Here is an 18,218-nt window from a genome sequence, read left to right as displayed (position 1 = left end):
TTTTCCTGGACAAAGAAATCACTGTCCAATGGGACACTACACTTAGTGATGAGGAAAGAGCTTGGATGGAAGAGAGTATGGTAACAGGCCAGATCTCACTGAGGAAAGAAGCTGCTGATGTCCAGTCTTGTCCTTGGTGCCCAGAGAAGAGGCACTCCTGGAGGCCACTGCTAACCTAGGTGTGGGTTGTTTTTAACATGTCTCCTTTTCTATGGTCCTTTTACCATTAAACTCTCGCCAGCTTCAAAGTGGCCTAATTACATTTGAAGTGCCCTCAGCCTGTGAAAAGAGCACTTCCTTTAGCGGACCCATATTTGCCATTGCTGCAGTTCTGAACTAACTCCCTTGGGGCCTGCATTCTGCCTCAGTCAGTTAATCTGCTTTCCAGGATTTCCTTTGTGGGGGATTAATCTTTCATCTCACTATGCTGCAGACATCGAACAAGTAGAAAGGAAGCCTTCCTTTGCCAAGGATAATTCTACTATCTTTGATAGCTGGTAGGGCACATTTACAGCTAATCGATACAATAGCATGTAGCAGAAGGGATTAGGAAACAATGTGAGTTGTGCTTTCACAATTTAGAATTTGTTTTATGATACTTTTCTTTAGAAAAGTCTCCCCCCTCCACCCCTTCTGAGAACAACAGCTGACACCTTCTGATGTCTGCTCTTAGTTTTCCAGGACAGGAGAAGGGTGTAGAAAAAAATCTAAACTCAAGTGACACATTTAAATAGCCACTGGTATGTAGGAACTGCACTCCAAGAAATACTATACCAGAGCTCGTGTAGTGTGAATTTTTTTCCAGCTGAAGCTAGTCCACTCACAACTTAGCATATTTTAGCCTCAGAGGAGGAGCCCCATTTACTCTTTGCACCAAACCTAGTTAAGTCTGGCAATGAGGGGATTCTTGATGGCACCCCACCAGGTGAAGCCCGTTTAGGTGCTTCTGGTTCTGGGCAGCCTCTTCATGCCTCAGCTCAGAGCCTGTAGAGTTCAGCTCTTGAACCATTCCTGCACTTCCTGGAGTGCAGAGTGATTCCCTTTGTGTTGCTTATGCATGTTCTCCCTTTACCACAGGGGGACTGTGCCCAGGATCCAACGATCCTTGCCTGGAGAAGCCGTGTCCAGGGGACATGCAGTGTGTCAGTTATGAAGCCAGCAGGAGACCATTCCTCTGCCAGTGTCCACCGGGGAAGCTTGGAGAGTGCTCAGGTGAAAAGTGTGGGTTGGAATGATGAGGATCTAAATTCGCATTCCTGAAGCATTTGCCCTTGAGTAAATTACACTACCTTAGCCCTTCCAAAAGATATTTCTGTCTGCATGCAACATTGTCCTGGACCATAGCTAACATCTGCCCTCAAACAAAATGGCATTTATTGTAGCTGCAGCCTATGCTAAGGACACATGCAGTGACTGTGGACTCCTGATATAATGGGGAGACCACAGCACGTGTTTTCTGTCATGTCACGTGGATAAGGATGTGAACTTATGGAACGTAGAAGGCTGTTGGTTAGGCAGAGGAGATGGAATATCTGTGGCATGACATTTGATGTTCAGAGGGCTGCACAAACCCATAGCCCCAAAACAGAGACCATCAGAAGGGAGAGAGAGCTGAGCCAGTCCAATTGACCTTCCCTGGGGTAAGCCCAGCCTAAAGCACCAAGTAAGCAGACTCTCCTCTAGAGATGTCTAACTAACTGCATGTTCCCTACACTGCATGTGCTCATCTCTGCGTCTTTAAAGAAAGAAAGAAAATTAATATTTATGTTATTTCAATTCAAATTATCCTCTGTTTCTGATCTTCACTCAATTTCAATACTTCATTTGTATTATGTAGTCTCTACCACTTTTTTCTTCTTAAAAATAGTATTGTTCATTTTTGGTACCAATAGAACACTCTTTTTGGTAGAGGATGTATGTATAGGTACACTGATACCAGTTTTGTAACCCAAGAACTATTTCAGTAATGATTATAATAGTAATTATAGAGGAGATTTAAAAAATGATGACTAGCATGTTGAAGGCATCTTTCTAAGCATTGGGTTCTAGAAATTCAGCTTTTGCAAAGAGAAACACTGTTCTTTCATGGTTGATTTCAAGAACAGAGCTGCCTGTTAAGCAAAGAGATCGCCAGCATATTTGCTTTTGAAGTCATCTGAGGCTTAGACTTAAAAGACTTTTATGCTGTCCCCACCCCAACACTCACACCGTGCACATAGCAGGTGGGCATGTAGGGTGACAATAAAACCAAGCCTCTTAACTTCAGATGTCACTTTATTCCTATCTCCCTTCTCCTTTCTATATAGAAAACTTTTGAGTCTCCATAATTATCATCCATTTGGTATATGTCCAAACTTTCCACCTTTCACCTCAGCAAGACAGCTTTTCAACCATTACTTTGCTTGTGAAAACATAAAGTTGGAGACAGTGAAAAAGGAGGGCAATGTGAAGTAGGACTAAAAATTCTGGGAAGAGGAACCTTGAAGTTAATGGTCAGAAGATAGAATTGTAACTGCACAGGACATGAACTTCCTTTATATCTGTTATCTTTTTGAGCATTAGTACAGATGTCATAATTTGGCTATTTGACACTAGGATATGTGGGGAATATGGATGTTCTTTGAAAATAGCTGTATCTTTCCTTTTTTTTCCATGGAATTGAAAGTTTACTTAAGTGCCCCAGTGATAGGGGTGGGCATGATTGGGGATCCTTCAATAGAGCTAATTTTAGAAAGTGGAAATTGGGAATTCAGTGACACTACAAAAATTCAGGTTATAGAATTTACCAAGTTGCTCTTATGATTGGACAACTAAGATTTTTTGGCATCTGACTAGTCAATGTTTTTACACTTTGAAATTAAAGTGTGACATGAAATGGAGAAGCAGTTTTTAATCAAAAATGGTTTCTCCTCAATGCCCTCATTAACTTCCCATGGTCTTTAATTAACTTGCTTGGTAGTTGTTGGGTGATTTCATGTGCCCCTGCTCATTTCTGGAAGTTAAAAACATATGTGTCTTCTCATCATGGTCTTTTCAGGGCACACTTCTCTCAGCTTTGCTGGAAACAGTTACATCAAATATCGGCTTTCTGAAAATAGCAAAGAAGAGGACTTTAAGCTAGCTCTGCGTCTGCGAACACTGCAAAGCAACGGGATTATAATGTACACCAGAGCAAATCCCTGCATAATTCTGAAGGTAATAAAAATGGATCCTCTTGTCCTGCAGTCAGTTCTCATGTTAGTATTTTGGGTCTTGGGTTGGGGACTGCTGAAATCGTTTTGTCTTTTAAATTCAGAAGACCAAAAGCAGACTTTAGGGCAAAGGGAACAGCAGCATAACTGGGAAACATGCCAATACCCCGTTTCCTTTTGTACATTGTTTCAAAGCTGGCTGTTGGAAGATTGGGGCATCTCTCTCTAGAGTGGGTTCAAGGGCCAGCCTTCTTTGAGCTATAATCACTCAACAGTTCATTAGAATGTACCTCCTAATCAATCCCACAACAGGGGTAGCCCTTTAGAAACATTGGCTGTATACTCTTCTATCTCCACTGACCTCTAAAAGCAACTTCTGTTCTTGCTCAGGTTGAACTGGGAGATCTGGGGCATAGAAGATCCCATATATCCCATCATGACACAAGTAGTTTTTAAAACAATTTCCAACCTCAGAAACCCTCTGAAGGCAGCCATATTTCCTTTAGAGCAAGTCTGGCATTTGTATTCAGCTCAGAGTTTCTGGTGCCTTCATGAAAACAGCAACAGTCATAATACTAAAAGTTTTCCATGCATCATTTGATATTTATTATAAAAGCGATATAGTAGACTTGTTATATGTGATCATCCCCATTTGATGCAGAAGATAGAGACTTGAAGAGGTTAAATAATTTACCTAAAGTGTGCAGCTAATAAGTGGCTAGGTTGGGACGTGCACTCTCATCTCTCTCACTCCAAGCTCTTAATCCCCAGGCTCTCCCAGCTCTTAGTGTTGCCACTATAACCCGTTGTATCAAAAAATCACATTCAGGGTGTCTGTAGGACAGATGAGGCACTCCAATATTGTGAGGAAAAGGAGTAAAAAGAAGGAAGACACACTTAATCTAATGTTATTCTTGCCAGGTTGCCATACCAACCCATTGTAAGTGCATTCAGGGATATACTAAGTCTGTCCAGCAGGAAATGTCCATCCAAGTGGAAATGGCTGACAACATTTCATCCTAGGATTCTCTCACTAGATTCAACTGAAATCATGGTGGACCTCTCTATCTTCTGTCCTTTTATTGTTTGATAGGTCACATCTAAGTCATTTAGGTGTCCAGACTTTAATCCTAAAGGGAGAGAATTGAATGCCAGTGGCTTCCCCTATCACATACTTTTACTTACCCACTCTGGTATCGCCAAGTATTACTTGGTGGCCAAGAGTGAGGTGATCAGAGAGTTGGAGTTTAAAAGTTGACCACTTTTCTGGAGAATCTTCCACTATCCTCACTTATTGAACTCAGAGAATTTCAGTTCTGGAGAGAAAAGTAGTGTTTTTAAATTTTTTATTCATTGATTTTGACTTCCGGCCAAGATGAAGGCCTAAGCAGACACATTGCATCTCCATCCACAACTAAGAAGGACTACAACTACCTCAAAACTAGAGACAACCAGAAGTTCCAGAAAATCAAGCTGCATGGGAGTCCAAAATCCAAAGATATAAAGAAGAAATGCTCATCCAGACAGGTAGGAGGTGCGGAACCCGGGTGGAGAGGACACAGTGTGGTGGCGGCAGCAGCGGCAACAGTAGCAGACCAGCAGAAAAGGCAGTCATATGTTTTAAAAAATAGGGATAGACACCTGGGGAGTACTCCCAGCACCAGACCAAAACATACAGCTCAAGGTTCCAGCACTGGGGAAAATAAAGCCTTATTACTTCTGACTGCAAACCAGTGGAGGCTGGGGTGGGGGAAGAAACTGCTGGTCTCTCAGCAGAGTCCTCTTGTTTAAAGGGCCCCCACCATCCTAGAATGTCCACAGACCCATCCACTCTTGGAACAATGGCCAGGGCAATAGCTAGAGAGATGCCAGTCCCACATGGAAGGGAAAAGTGCTGGAGAAAGGGGCAAGTGCTGAGTAAGCAGCATTGTTCCCTCTCAGACCACCCCCCCACATACAGCACCACAATGTGGTGAAACACATCGCTCATACTGACAAATACCTAAGGCTCTGCCCCTTACAACACAACAGGTGCAACAGCTCTACCTAAGACACAGAGGAAAGCAAACACGGTAGCCTGTCAAGATTAGGAAACAGAGAAGTATGGCCCAAAAGAGGGAACGGATCAAGATTCCAGTGGGAGAACTAAGCAACGAGGAGCTAGCCAACCTAATAGATGTAGAGTTCAAAACACTGGTGATAAAGATGCTCACAGGCTTGACAGATATGCTTAAGTATGGGAAACACATAAGGGAAGAAGTGAAGCCTATGCTAAATGAAATGAAGGAAAATCCACACAAAATTAATGGTGAAGGGAAAGAAACTGCGGTTCGACTCAATGATTTGGAACATAAAGAAGGAAAAAACAGTCAACCAGTACAGAATGAGGAAACAAGAATTGAAAAAAAAATGAGGAGAGGCTTAGGAACCTCGGGAACAACTTTAAATGTGCCAACATGTGAATCGGGGGGGGGGGGGGGCGGCAAAAGGAGAAGAGGAAGAGCAAGAAATGGAAAGCTTATTCGAAAAAATAATGAAGGAAGACTTGCCAAATTTGGCAAAGAAAATAGACATATAAGTCCAGGAAGCACAAAGAGTCCCAAACAAGCTAGACCCAAAGAGGACCACACCAAGACACATCATCATTAAAATGCCAAAGGTTCAAGATAAAAAGAGAATCTTAAAAGGAGCAAGGGAAAAGCAGAGAGTTACCTACAAAGGGGTGCCTATAAGTCTATCAGCTGGTTTCTCAAAAGAAACTTTGCAAGCCAGAAGAGACTGGCAAGAAGTATTCAATGTGATGAAAAGCAGGGACCTACAACCAAGATTACTCTATCCAGCAAAGCTATCATTTAGGATGGAAGGGCAGATAAAGTGCTTTCCAGACAAGGTAAAGCTAAAGAAGTTCATCATCACCAAGCCATTATTATATGAGATGTTAAAGGGACTTATTTAAGAAAAAGAAGATCAAAACTATGAACATTAAAGTGACCACAAACTCACAATTATAACCAACTGGATCTAAAAAACAAGAACAAAATCTAACTAAGCAAACCAGAATAGGAACAGAATCATAGGTATGGGGATCATTTGGAGAGTTATCAGCTGGGTGGGGGAAGGGGGAGAAATGGGAAAATGGTGCAGGGATTAAGAAGCATAATTGGTAGGTACAAAATAGACAGGGGGAAGTTAAGAATCATATAGGAAAGGGTGAAGCCAAAGAACTTATATGCATGACCATGGACATGAACTAAGAGGGGTGGGATTGCTGGAGGGCAGGAGGTAATTGGGAAGAGGGGAGCAAAGGGGAAAAAATTTGGACTACTGTAACAACATAACCAATAAAATATACTTAAAAGATAAAAAAAAATATAAAAAACCTGCACCATATCAACCATAGCCAAAAAAGAGAGTGGAAAGGTGGGAGAGAGCAACATTGATTTCTTGATCCACTTATTTATGTATTCATTGGTTGATTCTTATATGTGTCCTCAATGGGAATCTATAGCAGTTTTCAAAAAACTCACTCTGGTTGTATAAGTTTAGAGAACAACTAAATCAAATATTCATGGTGTAAGAAAAATATTCAAAGACCTAAGTCCAGTCTTTATTTTCTCCTGGCCCCAAGGCACGCTCCTTTTGGTCAATAGATCACTTTCTGAACATCCCTGAGTGGTGGAGGATGGTTTAAGTGCTTGGAAAATGCTCTGCCCTTTCAGAGGTACCAGCTCCTAGGGGTTCTGCTTAGGTGTTGCTCACTTTCCTCTTTCCTCCTTCATAAGGGCATCTTTCTGAGGCAAGTACTCTCTTAGCAAATCTCTTATATTGCATTAAATTTGAGAAGAAAAAATACTGTACCTGGATGGCTTGACCCTAAAATGGAGCTTGTCATTTGACACTTCACTGGCAAAGGTCTAAAATGTGTAGACCCGTGAGGATGGAAAAGAAGAATTAGACCTTTTAGGCAGCTCTTGCTCCTAAGGTAGATTGTATTTCATGAAATAAGCATGTTTCTAATAGCTGTGTAAGTTGAATCTCTGTAAATGGAATTCTAATAAACTAGGAATGGTTGCTGGTTGAAGGGACTCTCCCATTTATCCCTTTGTGGTGTGAATAATCACCCCCAATCTGTCTATTCTCTGAGGTTGCTTTTCATATGTTGGGTTTGCCCAAAGCAGGACACAGCTGTAACTATTGCAGATAGTCTCCTACAGTTGCCAGGAATATCCACTTAAGGGATTTGAATCTGTTTGCTTAAGATTTTCAGCCTCATGCAAGATTTAATTTCATTGGCTTTAGGTACAATATGTGGTTTATCCTTTGGTTCAATGACTATGCTGAAATGCATTGTTAAAATTGCACTCTTGGTTATTTATATTTTCCCAGTTAGAACACATTCTCTAAAAAGTACTTAAGACAATCAGTGGGGTGGAGGGCACCCCTTGAAGACAGCTAACGAATTGCATGGAGGACTCAAGAAGTGAAAATGCTCATGGACAGGGAGCACTGCTATCTCTAAGCAACAGGAGAGGTGCCATTCATCTCTTCATCATTGAGAGCCTGTTTACTTCCAAAAGAGATTCCAGCTTACCATGAACATCCAAATGCAATAAAATCAAAGCACCATTAAGATAAAAACAAAATATTAAGAGCCAACCAATGAAGTGGGGAGGGGCGAAATATCATCATTAAAAATCTAAACCAGGGTTGCTATTTCAGTTGAACAAAAACCATAACTCTGAGTTTCCCGGCAGCCAAAGCAAGAATGAATATGGTGGGACTGGTTCTGTGGCTCTCCTCAAACCTATAATAATAACATGTCAGACCACCAGGAGAGATTTGCCAGACACAAGTCACTTTTTCCCTATGCCAGTCTTTTAGGTCCAGTATTATGGCAAAAGCACACATCCTTGGTTATTAATCTACAAATATCGCATATTTTATCTTTGGGGGAAGTTATAGATGGCAGGACTTCATTTTGATCATTCTGAAACATGGCTAGTGACCACCCCAGGGCTGAAAGGGAGACAGTCAGGGAAAGCTCATTCAGCCTCTTGGAGCATCCAGATCTTTCTAACATAGGTCTGAAGAATAACAGTGAAGCCTCCCACAAGATTCCAGAGTTGCAAGGGTCTATAAAAGAGTATCACTGAGAAGTGAGTTAACGTGTTACAATAATAACATACCTAAAAGTTAATAAAGTATTTTCATATACATATACTTTTAATTCTCACTCTCCTCTGCATAGATAGGGTGACTCCTTTTGTGCCTACGAGGAAACTGAGGCTCAGAGAGACTCAATGACTAGCCCAAGGTGATGGCTAATCAGTAGTAGTTCTGGGCCTCTACAGAGGCAAACAGTTGGGAGCACAAAAGTGTTCATAAAAAAAAGACAACTGGAGGGATGGAATGGTAATTTATTTATTCATTTATGCATTCAAAGCATACTTTTGAGCACTGGCTGAGTGCCAGATAGTGATTAATGGCAGCCATGAAAATAAGTTCGTTAAAAGTCTCATTTTCAAAGAATATATGGTAACCCTCATTACAGGTTTAATGATAATAGTGTATTTCCTAAAGCCACACACCAAGGAGCTGAAGCAAAAGACTCTGTGGAAAAATTTAACTTTTTTACTCAAAATTCTACAAGAAGACTTCTTACAGTTCTGATATGTTGTCTCCCAAGCCCCAAGCCACTGAAGCTCTGAGTTAAAGCACATCACTGATTTGAAACAACCCCAGGGACCTAAATATTTTGCAACATTAGAGCTACACTCTACGAATTATGCATTCCTTTAAGAAAGTGCCTCCTTCCCTTCACCCAGCACATCATTTCAGATCATTGCTGTAGCCTTTTCTTACAGTTTCATGCACACCCCAATTTCAACTAAAATAACTTGTCCTCTGATTTGAGAAAGCTTTGTTCTCTTAAAAGAGAGGTCCTTTAAAACTGGGTAAACCCTATTCTGAAGACAGAGACAAATAAAATATGATCAGGGTATAATTTTCCAGTATGAGAGCATATGAAAGTGCTCTTTTCTCTCCCTGGCATAATAAACTCGTGAAATTGGAAAAGATTAACTTTTTGCAAGACTGCTTTTGGCATCAGCATTCTAGTTTGCCATCTAAACAAGGCTTATAATTCCAAACTCCTAGAATTTTAAAGGTACAGATGAGTTTTATTTTTAAAAAGCTGAGGATCATGTAGGCCTCTGGCTTCCTATGCATTCAGAAGTGTCGCTGCTGTTATTTTTTTCAACAGAAAAAAAGAAAGTTATATTTAACAGTGCTCAGTGTTAGTATTGGATAATTTTATGGTTCTTAGTTCCAGAGCTTCAATGTATATGAGTACATCAGAGCCACATCAACTCTCCAGGGTGAATCTGTAACTTGGTTATTATCCTAAGAGTTAGAATGTAGGGTTGGGGAGAGAATGGACCAAATAATATATTAATTGAAACCTTCCTTTTACAAAACTGTACATGAACTGCACCCTTATCACCAGATTTTCCTTGATAGACTAGGGATACTACTTTGTAACCCCAAAGCATAACAGCAGATGGGCTGTGCAGAAGAAAGTAGTCCCCAAAGTCATATTCGATCATTGTATTACATTAAAATAATAATATGGATATTCATCCAGCAATTGTCACTGAGTGAGTATTCTGGTATGATTTACAATATCCATTCACTCCACTTTCTTGAACAAAAAAGGTGACTAAGGCAACAGCATACATTACTCATGGAAGCCCTCTGAAAAGAAAATAAATATTTATCTCCAGTCTTTTTACATCCATACATGTGCATTACAGAGCACAGTGTGTATGTACTATGTATGATGTGGCTAACCACTCTACAGCAGACATAGTCTCCTTATAAAATAAGCCACAACAGCTATCTCTGCTCTATAAATAACGGATCGCAAACCCAGAGAGGCCAACCAGGTGATTCTCTCCAGGTGACCTAGGTGATACAAGACAAAGCCCCAATCCAATTCCTCATGCCTAAATTCCCAGGGCTCTGCCTGGTTCTCAAAGCTTCCTTTCTCCTATATAGTATACATGTTTATGTGGCATGAGCTTATGAACTTTATACAGAAAGAGAAGGCACCAGGAATTCCATGGAGCCACAGAGACAGAAATGAGTCCCTAAGAATGAGTTGTCTGTGGAACATACTGATGCATAGATAGAGATACAGTCTATTTGCGAGACTGAATGATGCTGTGATAATCCCTAATGGGTCTATCAAGAGTCAAACATTTTGGAAAGACCCGTTCAGTGTATTTTTATTAATTTATGTTCTATTTATACCTCCTTAGCTCTTAGTGACCTGGAAGGTTCTATCTTCCTTCCGCTCTCCCTTCTCTTCCCCTTCCCCATCCCCTTCCCCTTCCCCATCTGGGAGCCACGTGTATAGGAATGCACTGCCAGAAATATTAAAAAGCACCTTGTTGTCCTTCCCCGCGCAGATCATAGATGGTAAGCTGTGGTTCCAGCTGGACTGCGGCAGTGGCCCCGGACTCTTAGGCATCTCCGGCCGCACAGTGAATGATGGGAGCTGGCACTCGGTCTTCCTGGAGCTCAACCGCAATTTCACCAGCCTATCCCTGGACGACAGCTACGTGGAGCGGCGCAGAGCGCCCCTCTATTTCCAGACGCTGAGCACTGAGAGTACCGTCTACTTCGGGGCCCTGGTGCAGGCAGATAACATCCGCAGCCTGACTGACACGCGGGTCACGCAGGTGCTGAGTGGCTTCCAGGGCTGCCTGGACTCGGTGGTGCTGAACAACAACGAGCTGCCCCTGCAGAACAAGCGCAGCAGCTTCGCCGAGGTGGTGGGCCTGACCGAGCTGAAGCTGGGCTGCGTGCTGTACCCGGACGCGTGTGAGCACAGCCCCTGCCAGCACGGGGGCAGCTGCTCAGGCCTGCCCTCCGGGGGTGAGTGCTCTGAGCCCTGGGCACCCTGGAAGGGTAGGGGTGGGTGGAGGAGTGGGGGCTATAGATTTTCAGGGGGCCTCACTCACACCTGCATAACCACCAGTGCTCTCCCAGAGACCAGTATTCAACCAAGATGCTAGCAAAGCTTTTTAATCCCCTTGGGGGCATTGAGAGCTTGGCAATTAATTATGAGAGGGTCCAGTTTAGCCAATCCATTTGCAATATGCCATGGACTCTGCGACCGCAGGAGTCCAGAGATGCTGTCACAGCTGCCCCCTCCCTTGCCCACCCCACACACTTCCAAGCCTCAGCAGCTTGAAGAATAGGATCCCCTTTTAAGTTTTTGCCCACTTGAGTCACCTGCATGTTGCTGCAGAATGATTGGTAGCACTGTGAGTTATGAAGACCATATGAGAACAGGTACACAACCCTTTCACACATAGACATATAACTCGACTAGAAGCTAAAGTGGGGGATGGGCATTGAAACCACTGCCCCAGAAATAGAAATATAATGGAGATGATTTTAAAATGTGTGTATAAAAGATAAGTCTAGTGACAACACTACAAAGGAGTGGATAGTCAAGAATAAAGAGAAGGCAATTTTCTTTTCCTTTTTTTTATTGTTGTTCTATTACAGTTGCCCCATGGGAGAGGACAATTTACATGAAATCTCCAGACAGATAAACGATCAATGAGAGTTTGATGCTTTACCCCAATAATTTTCTCCCCAAAGATACATCATGAAAATGAAAGAACAAACAAATAGGGTGCCCTCTAACAAAAAAGGGATGGGAGGACTTATAGAGGATTTCTATTGTTTGAAAAAAAATACCAAGATTATTGAAGTCCTAGGAGTCTGAAGATAAAAGAATCCCTGACTTTACACAGGTGCAGTGTGTGTTAACACAGACTGGGTCAGGCACTCTCCTAGTCAAAGCCTTCACTACCTCCCTGTCTCCCAGCCACTGATTCTACTGCAGCCCCTTTCAGAGTCTCTCAGTGTAAGTGTGATTAGCAAATTTAAACCTTCCTCACAAATCACTTAAGAGATTCTGCCATGCACATTACCACCTAATGTTTGTGAAACCCAACTCCAAATTTAGAGTCCATTTTATTATTAGAATGTTATAACCTGTCCATGGAATGATGCACTGCCAAAATATGGACACCAAAGTTATTTAGACCTGCATATGTTACTGCCACAATGAGGACCAAGTGCCCTGGAGGAAAATTTCTGCAGTCCCAATTTAAGAAATCTATTTGCTATTTTTACTATCTCAGCAGTATATGTAAATAAAGAGTTGTTATGGTGCCATAATTCCCGAATGATGGGCACTAACTATACTTCAGTGGTTCTATAAACCAGCCCATTATGACAAGTCATGGCCAGTTTTTCACCAGGCAAAAACAATTCTGCTAGTGAGAGCCATCTACGATATATAAAAGGAGCATGTAATTAAATCGAGTTGAAATAGAACACCACTCCATGTCAAATGCTAGGTACACAGTCACAAATTGTAACATACTTTTAATGATGGCAGGACACTGTTTCTTCTGGCAAAGCGATGGGCTTCCACCATGGGTTATCTTTAAAAATAATAGTAATCACTGTATTGAGGAAAAAGACAATGGAATCTTGCTCTTCAGCGTGCATTGTAATTTTTTTTTAATTGCCATGAAATCCTTAAGCTAATTATCTAGTGAAGGTATGTTAATGAATGACTATAACCCACATCAAAAACATCAAATTTCCTTTATTTTTTAATCCCCTTTTGGTGTAACCATATTCCAGCACTTAGTTCCCACCTGTCATAGACTTTTCACATGATCTAAAGAACTTGCTTTCCCCTCCCCACGAGCTCAACCCTGCCTACAGTGGTCAAGGTCAACTTCACCTACATGTCCTCATACCCCTCTTCGTCCCTCTGCTTCCCACTCTCCCACCAATGACTGGGACTGGGACTCCACAACAGGTGCTCTTTCTTCAACATGATAGACCCTCTCACCCATTCAAGTCTTTCTTTTGCACGTGGAGGCTTATATTTTTCTAAAGCGAAGGAAGTATCTTTCCTCACCTCCATCATCACAGCTTACTTCTCTCAAGCCTGCTACCTCTGTTTAATTGAGGGGGCCCAGTGGCTCTTATCTCAGCAGCCCCCATGGCATGGTCCAGCTGGGGCACTCTGGGGCTCTGATGCACAGCAGTACTGAGCCCAGGGCCAGAAAGCTCTGACACTCACCAGGAAATCCAAGAGGACAGCTTCTGCTGCTTCCCTGGGGAGTCAAAGTCCAGGGATTCCTCTTCTGATGTGTGAGGAGGTACCTACCTGATTCCTGGCTGTAGAGAAAAGGCCTTGGCTTCTAAGAGGAGAGTGAATCCATTTTCTCACCCCCATTATCTGTTCATATTAATTTTTGCAGATCCCTGTATCCTATCTACAAATTCCTTCAATTGGTACCAAAGAGCAGGGGGTGGGGACAAGAAAAGAAAGAACCAACAATTTGACTTTAAATTCATATATATGAAACTATGTAGCTAATTATAAGGTTATTTACAATAAAAATCATGTTAGTTATGAATGATAGTTTAAAAATAATAATAACACTGAGTCATTAATGAAAGAATATTCATGCCTTGAAGAATCCCCTCAGGATGCCAGGGGTGTCTAATCAGAAGGAGAGGGTCATGCTTCCCCAGATCAAAGGCTAGAATGCATGTGGTATTCAAAGAGGAAATTTGAGCTAGAGAAAGTAAAGACCCTAAAATGTGACTTCATGCACAGGAGAATGCTGATAGCAAAATTTATTTCTTTAAACATCTACCTGTTGTTGGAACCCCATGCTATGTGTTACTCTAACATTCCAGGATACATATTTAGCATAATAATTCTCTTAACATCTTGAAGAATGCTGGAGTATTATTGGTTATTGGCTCTCCTGGTGATAGGCCAATTCTCAAACTATGGTTACCCTAGCACATTATTCTAGAACATTCAGAGTTTTTAAAGCAGACAACTCACAACAAGGAGCATTTGCTTTCAGAGGAGAAGGATTCTGCTTTAACCACATCCAACACAATCAAGCTTTTGGCATGAAGGTCAAGGAAGTCATGCCTGCTAGCTCAGAATGACATAGTCAGCAGCTTTGACCAGTGTTGTGACTCTGGCTGTCCCAGAACAAGCCATGGGGACCCCAAGGGAGTCAGAGCCCAGGACACCGACTTATAATAAGAGTGTAACTGACTCTGTAAATCAACCACAGAGTGAAGGCTTTCTTTTGGTAAAGTCTTCAAATTATATGTATTTCATAAACCTGAACTGGAAATAGCAAACACTGTGGAGAAGAAATGATCTGGTCCCATTCTAACCCCTACATTTCCAGACCTAGTGGTCAGGGAGAAGCCCAATGAGCAGCCCAATGGGCACCCACAATCTGAATAAGGAGTCCTCAGTCCTCCATGCTGTCCCCTGCTCAGCTTAAGCCCATTCCCGGAAAACCTAGTTGAGGCTAAACTATAATTTGGCAAAACAAAATAGTCATTCAAACTGCTTTGCATGAGACTAGAAGTCGAAATCTTAAAATCAAAATTTGGTAAATTTTCTAATGGTAAGAGCTACTGTTTATCAGACTCTTACTGTGTGGTTGGCACTGTGATAAGCACTCACCGTTGCAAGTGCTTACACACTGTGACACAATGCTCAGAACAACACTTGGGGATCAGTACTATTCTTCTCCCCCTACCCCAAATTTGCAGATAAAGAAACAGGCCAGAGAAGCTAAGCAGCTGTCCCAGCATCACACAGCTAGTAAAGTAGATCCAAGTGTGTGGAACTACCTAGCCTATGCTTTTAACTCGTTACTCAAAGTGTGTTCCAGGGAACAGCAGCATTGATATCACTGGGAATATTAAAATGCAGCATCTCAAATCCCACCCCAAACCTACTGGGTCAAAATCAGAATTTTAATAAGATCCCTAGGTGAAACACTGATTCTTCTATCTTTCTCATAACTGTTCTGAAACCTAAGAAAACTAGTATTTTGTGTGTATATACATATTGCACATAGTGATTCTCAAACTCTGAGGTGCATTTGCATCACCTGAGGACCTTATTAAAATAAGACTTTACTATAGAAGAGCTTCTTGATTGTTAAGGGAAAAGGCGCATCCCAATATTTGCTGTTCGGGTCAGAGGAACTTTCTGCTAGGTCACTGAGTTGTATTTGCAAATTCCTGAACTTCCTACCAAGAGCAATTTTTTGGTGAAAAGTTTTTTTGTGGGGTACCCAAACATATAAGTCAGAATCTCAGAATCTGCACAGGTGAAATTCAGGGGTCTCTGTTTTTAACAAGCCTCCAAGATCCTATGCACATCTGAGTTTGAGAGCCACAGATGTTTGGGAATCTCAGTAAACTGTATTTGCAAGAATGTGAGTCAGTGAATTCCAGAAGAGCTAAGCAATCGTGGGACATTTAGGAACTGCATGTCAAATGCTCATCCTATATTTTTATAATTTTTTTTGTATTACGGTTGGACTTTGTTCCCCAGACCATCAAGAGTCTGGAGGCACCCTGAGCTTCGGACCTACACCCTCTAAGCAAGTTGCACAAAACCACAAGTTCTTAGATGTTACAAATAGTTGGGCATAGAAGTATTTTCAGCAACAAAGCTATCCATGCTACTTTGGGTGATGTTTTACTGAATACATATTTTGTGTCCCTATCTTGTACAGGTTTAGGTAAATTCAGTCTATCGAACTTTAATTAAATGCCTGATTTGTGGTGAGCTCTGTGTTAAATTCTGGGGTCCCACTGCTGTTTCTGTGACCAATGGATTCAACTGTGTGGCCTCCTTCCCCTCACAGCTGGCTTAAGGGAATTGAACAGGGTTCCTCCATGGGTATGCCGCCCGCCAGCACACTAAGCACAAAGGGCAGAGAAGAAAAAAAAACAGGCTCCCAGTGAATATACTTGTGGACATAATTTGACTGAGCTTTGCAGCTTAAGAGGGAAAGAAATTTTTTTCTGGGTGGCTTTTAAATAGAGTTAAACTTTTTTTCATACTTCTGAAAAACCTCATGGTAACAGCATAAATTATATAATATCTATACTAATAGAGAAACTCAAAACCCAGTCAGGTTATATTGCAGACACAAAAGAACATGCTAGAAGGTGTGGATTTATTGTGTGCCTAGTGTTGTTAACACATTAAATGTTTCCAGATCCTCAAAGACAATGTTAGAGGCTTGATCCAATCGAAATACAATACATGAAATGTGAGCCAGATTTCCTAGGGACAGGTACAGGTCAGCCTAGCCTTCAAAGGTTTTTGTTTTACAAGGTCTTAAAGTATTGTGTGGACACTGCTTGGTGACAGAGAAAAGTCAGAGTGACTACAAGTTGAAATGGTGGAATAAGGACAGAGGCCCATGGTCTGTGGCTGAGCTCACCACACTTAGGTTTAGAATCTCACGTGATAATGCTGCCTCTGGTTTTCTCATACTAACTGAGAGTCACACAGACTAGAGGTTTCACTATTTCCCCAATTTCAGCCTAAAAAAGTAAAAAGCTCCCGTAGCTTTCAATTATTTGGTTTATGAGCAACACAGAAATTTCAGAATTCATAGCAATTATAATAGTTACAACAATAAAGCATCTAATATTTCTGTGCTGTATTGTGGTTGGTCAGTCCAGAAACTTTATTATCCTTTATGAAATGGGTCTTAGTGAGGCTCCATTACCTGATAAAAATCAGGGGTGTGGGGGAAGTTCCTAGAAGTCAGGCTCACACCAGCTGCTGGGTAACAGCCAGAGCAAACACTTGCATCAGGGGCCTCACAGCCAAATCATAGCTGCCTCCCCAAATCATGTACATCCTTGGAATTTCTGAATGAAATCTGTAGCTCAGCAAACATAGTGGCTGGTGCTGACTTCAGATCCCAAGTGCCAGTTGCACATTTGTCATTATTTCCACCTCTGTGCATCAGGCAGATGTTTCCTTATCAAGGCATCCAACCCCAATCCCCAATCAGCGTGATGTTCATCTAAGCGGGCAAGCAGGGCCAAGGGCTGAGGCCATTACCTGAATGAATCAGGTCAGAAAACGACTAAGAAGTCAAAGAAGTAAGATAGGAATTATCTTGATTATTTACCTACACAGCCCAAATTCACTCTATAATTGCTCAAACCACTCCTATTTTTACATTTAACTGGTTTTTGCCATATTCTTCTTTGAGTAAAGAAAGTGGAGGAGCATTTTACGTTTATCTGAGTGCAGATTTCAGAACCATCTGCATCCAATGGAAGTAGAAGAATTTTAACCCAGAACACAACTTTGAGGCAATGCTTAAAAATACACTTCTCATTCTGCCATATTTGAGGGCAGAGAAGCTGTGACATTGTTTTCAGGTGTTTTTTTTGTTTGTTTGTTTTGTTTTGTTTTGTTTTTTAATGCCTATCTCAATACTTATAGAACGATTGTCTTTTTTAAATCTGGGAACTGGTATAAAGTGGCACCTGCCACTTGACTGTGTAACTTTGAGCAAAGCAACTTATTTAAGCCTCAGTTCCCTCATTTTTAACTATTATAATAATACCTACACCATAATGTTGTCATCAAGAATAAATGAGAATAATGCATGGGAAGTTCTTAGCATATTTTTGTGCACCTAATAAACTGTTGTTCTTGCCAATTATTTTATTTGACATTCTCCCTGCAACCCAGAGGACTTTGAGCCCTGGCTAGATAATGGTTCAGATGGTAGGAATGTTGTTCCATTCACCAAAATGTTGCTGGTTCAATCCCCAGTCAAGGCACATATGGGTAGCAACTGATCAAGGTTTCTCTCTCTCTCTCTCTCTCTCTCTTTCTCTCTCTCTCTCTCTCTCTCTCTCAGTCTTTCTTTCTCTCCCTCCTCTTCTCTCTCCCCCACCCCCACACTTTAAGGTCAATAAGCGTATCCTTGGGTGAGGGTTTAAAAAAATAAGACTTTGAGATTATATACTGAATTTTATTTTTCTTTTACATTTACAAAAATTAAAATAATGTGCAATCAAATAATGCCTGGATATCTCTTGGAATTCTGTTTC

The 18,218-nt window shown here is 41.5% G+C and overlaps 1 protein-coding gene across 3 annotated transcripts in view; it reads left to right on the top strand.

The window, feature by feature from the left end:
- FAT3 (FAT atypical cadherin 3) overlaps positions 1-18,218 on the top strand; it is a 516,537-nt gene that overhangs the window by 483,888 nt on the left and 14,431 nt on the right. For all 3 annotated transcript variants that reach the window (XM_090265750.1, XM_090265749.1, XM_090265748.1), the window contains 3 exons: positions 1,078-1,212; positions 3,038-3,195; positions 10,661-11,129. In XM_090265750.1, coding sequence (XP_090121876.1) covers positions 1,078-1,212; positions 3,038-3,195; positions 10,661-11,129 — 762 coding nt within the window. The remainder of the gene's footprint in view (positions 1-1,077; positions 1,213-3,037; positions 3,196-10,660; positions 11,130-18,218) is intronic.

Source organism: Furipterus horrens, unplaced genomic scaffold, assembly GCF_987537825.1.
Source record: "Furipterus horrens unplaced genomic scaffold, mFurHor1.1.pri manual_scaffold_2, whole genome shotgun sequence".
NCBI lineage: Eukaryota > Metazoa > Chordata > Mammalia > Chiroptera > Furipteridae > Furipterus > Furipterus horrens.
Note: the sequence above shows the minus strand (reverse complement) of the source record. Positions and strands in the feature narration are given on the sequence as shown.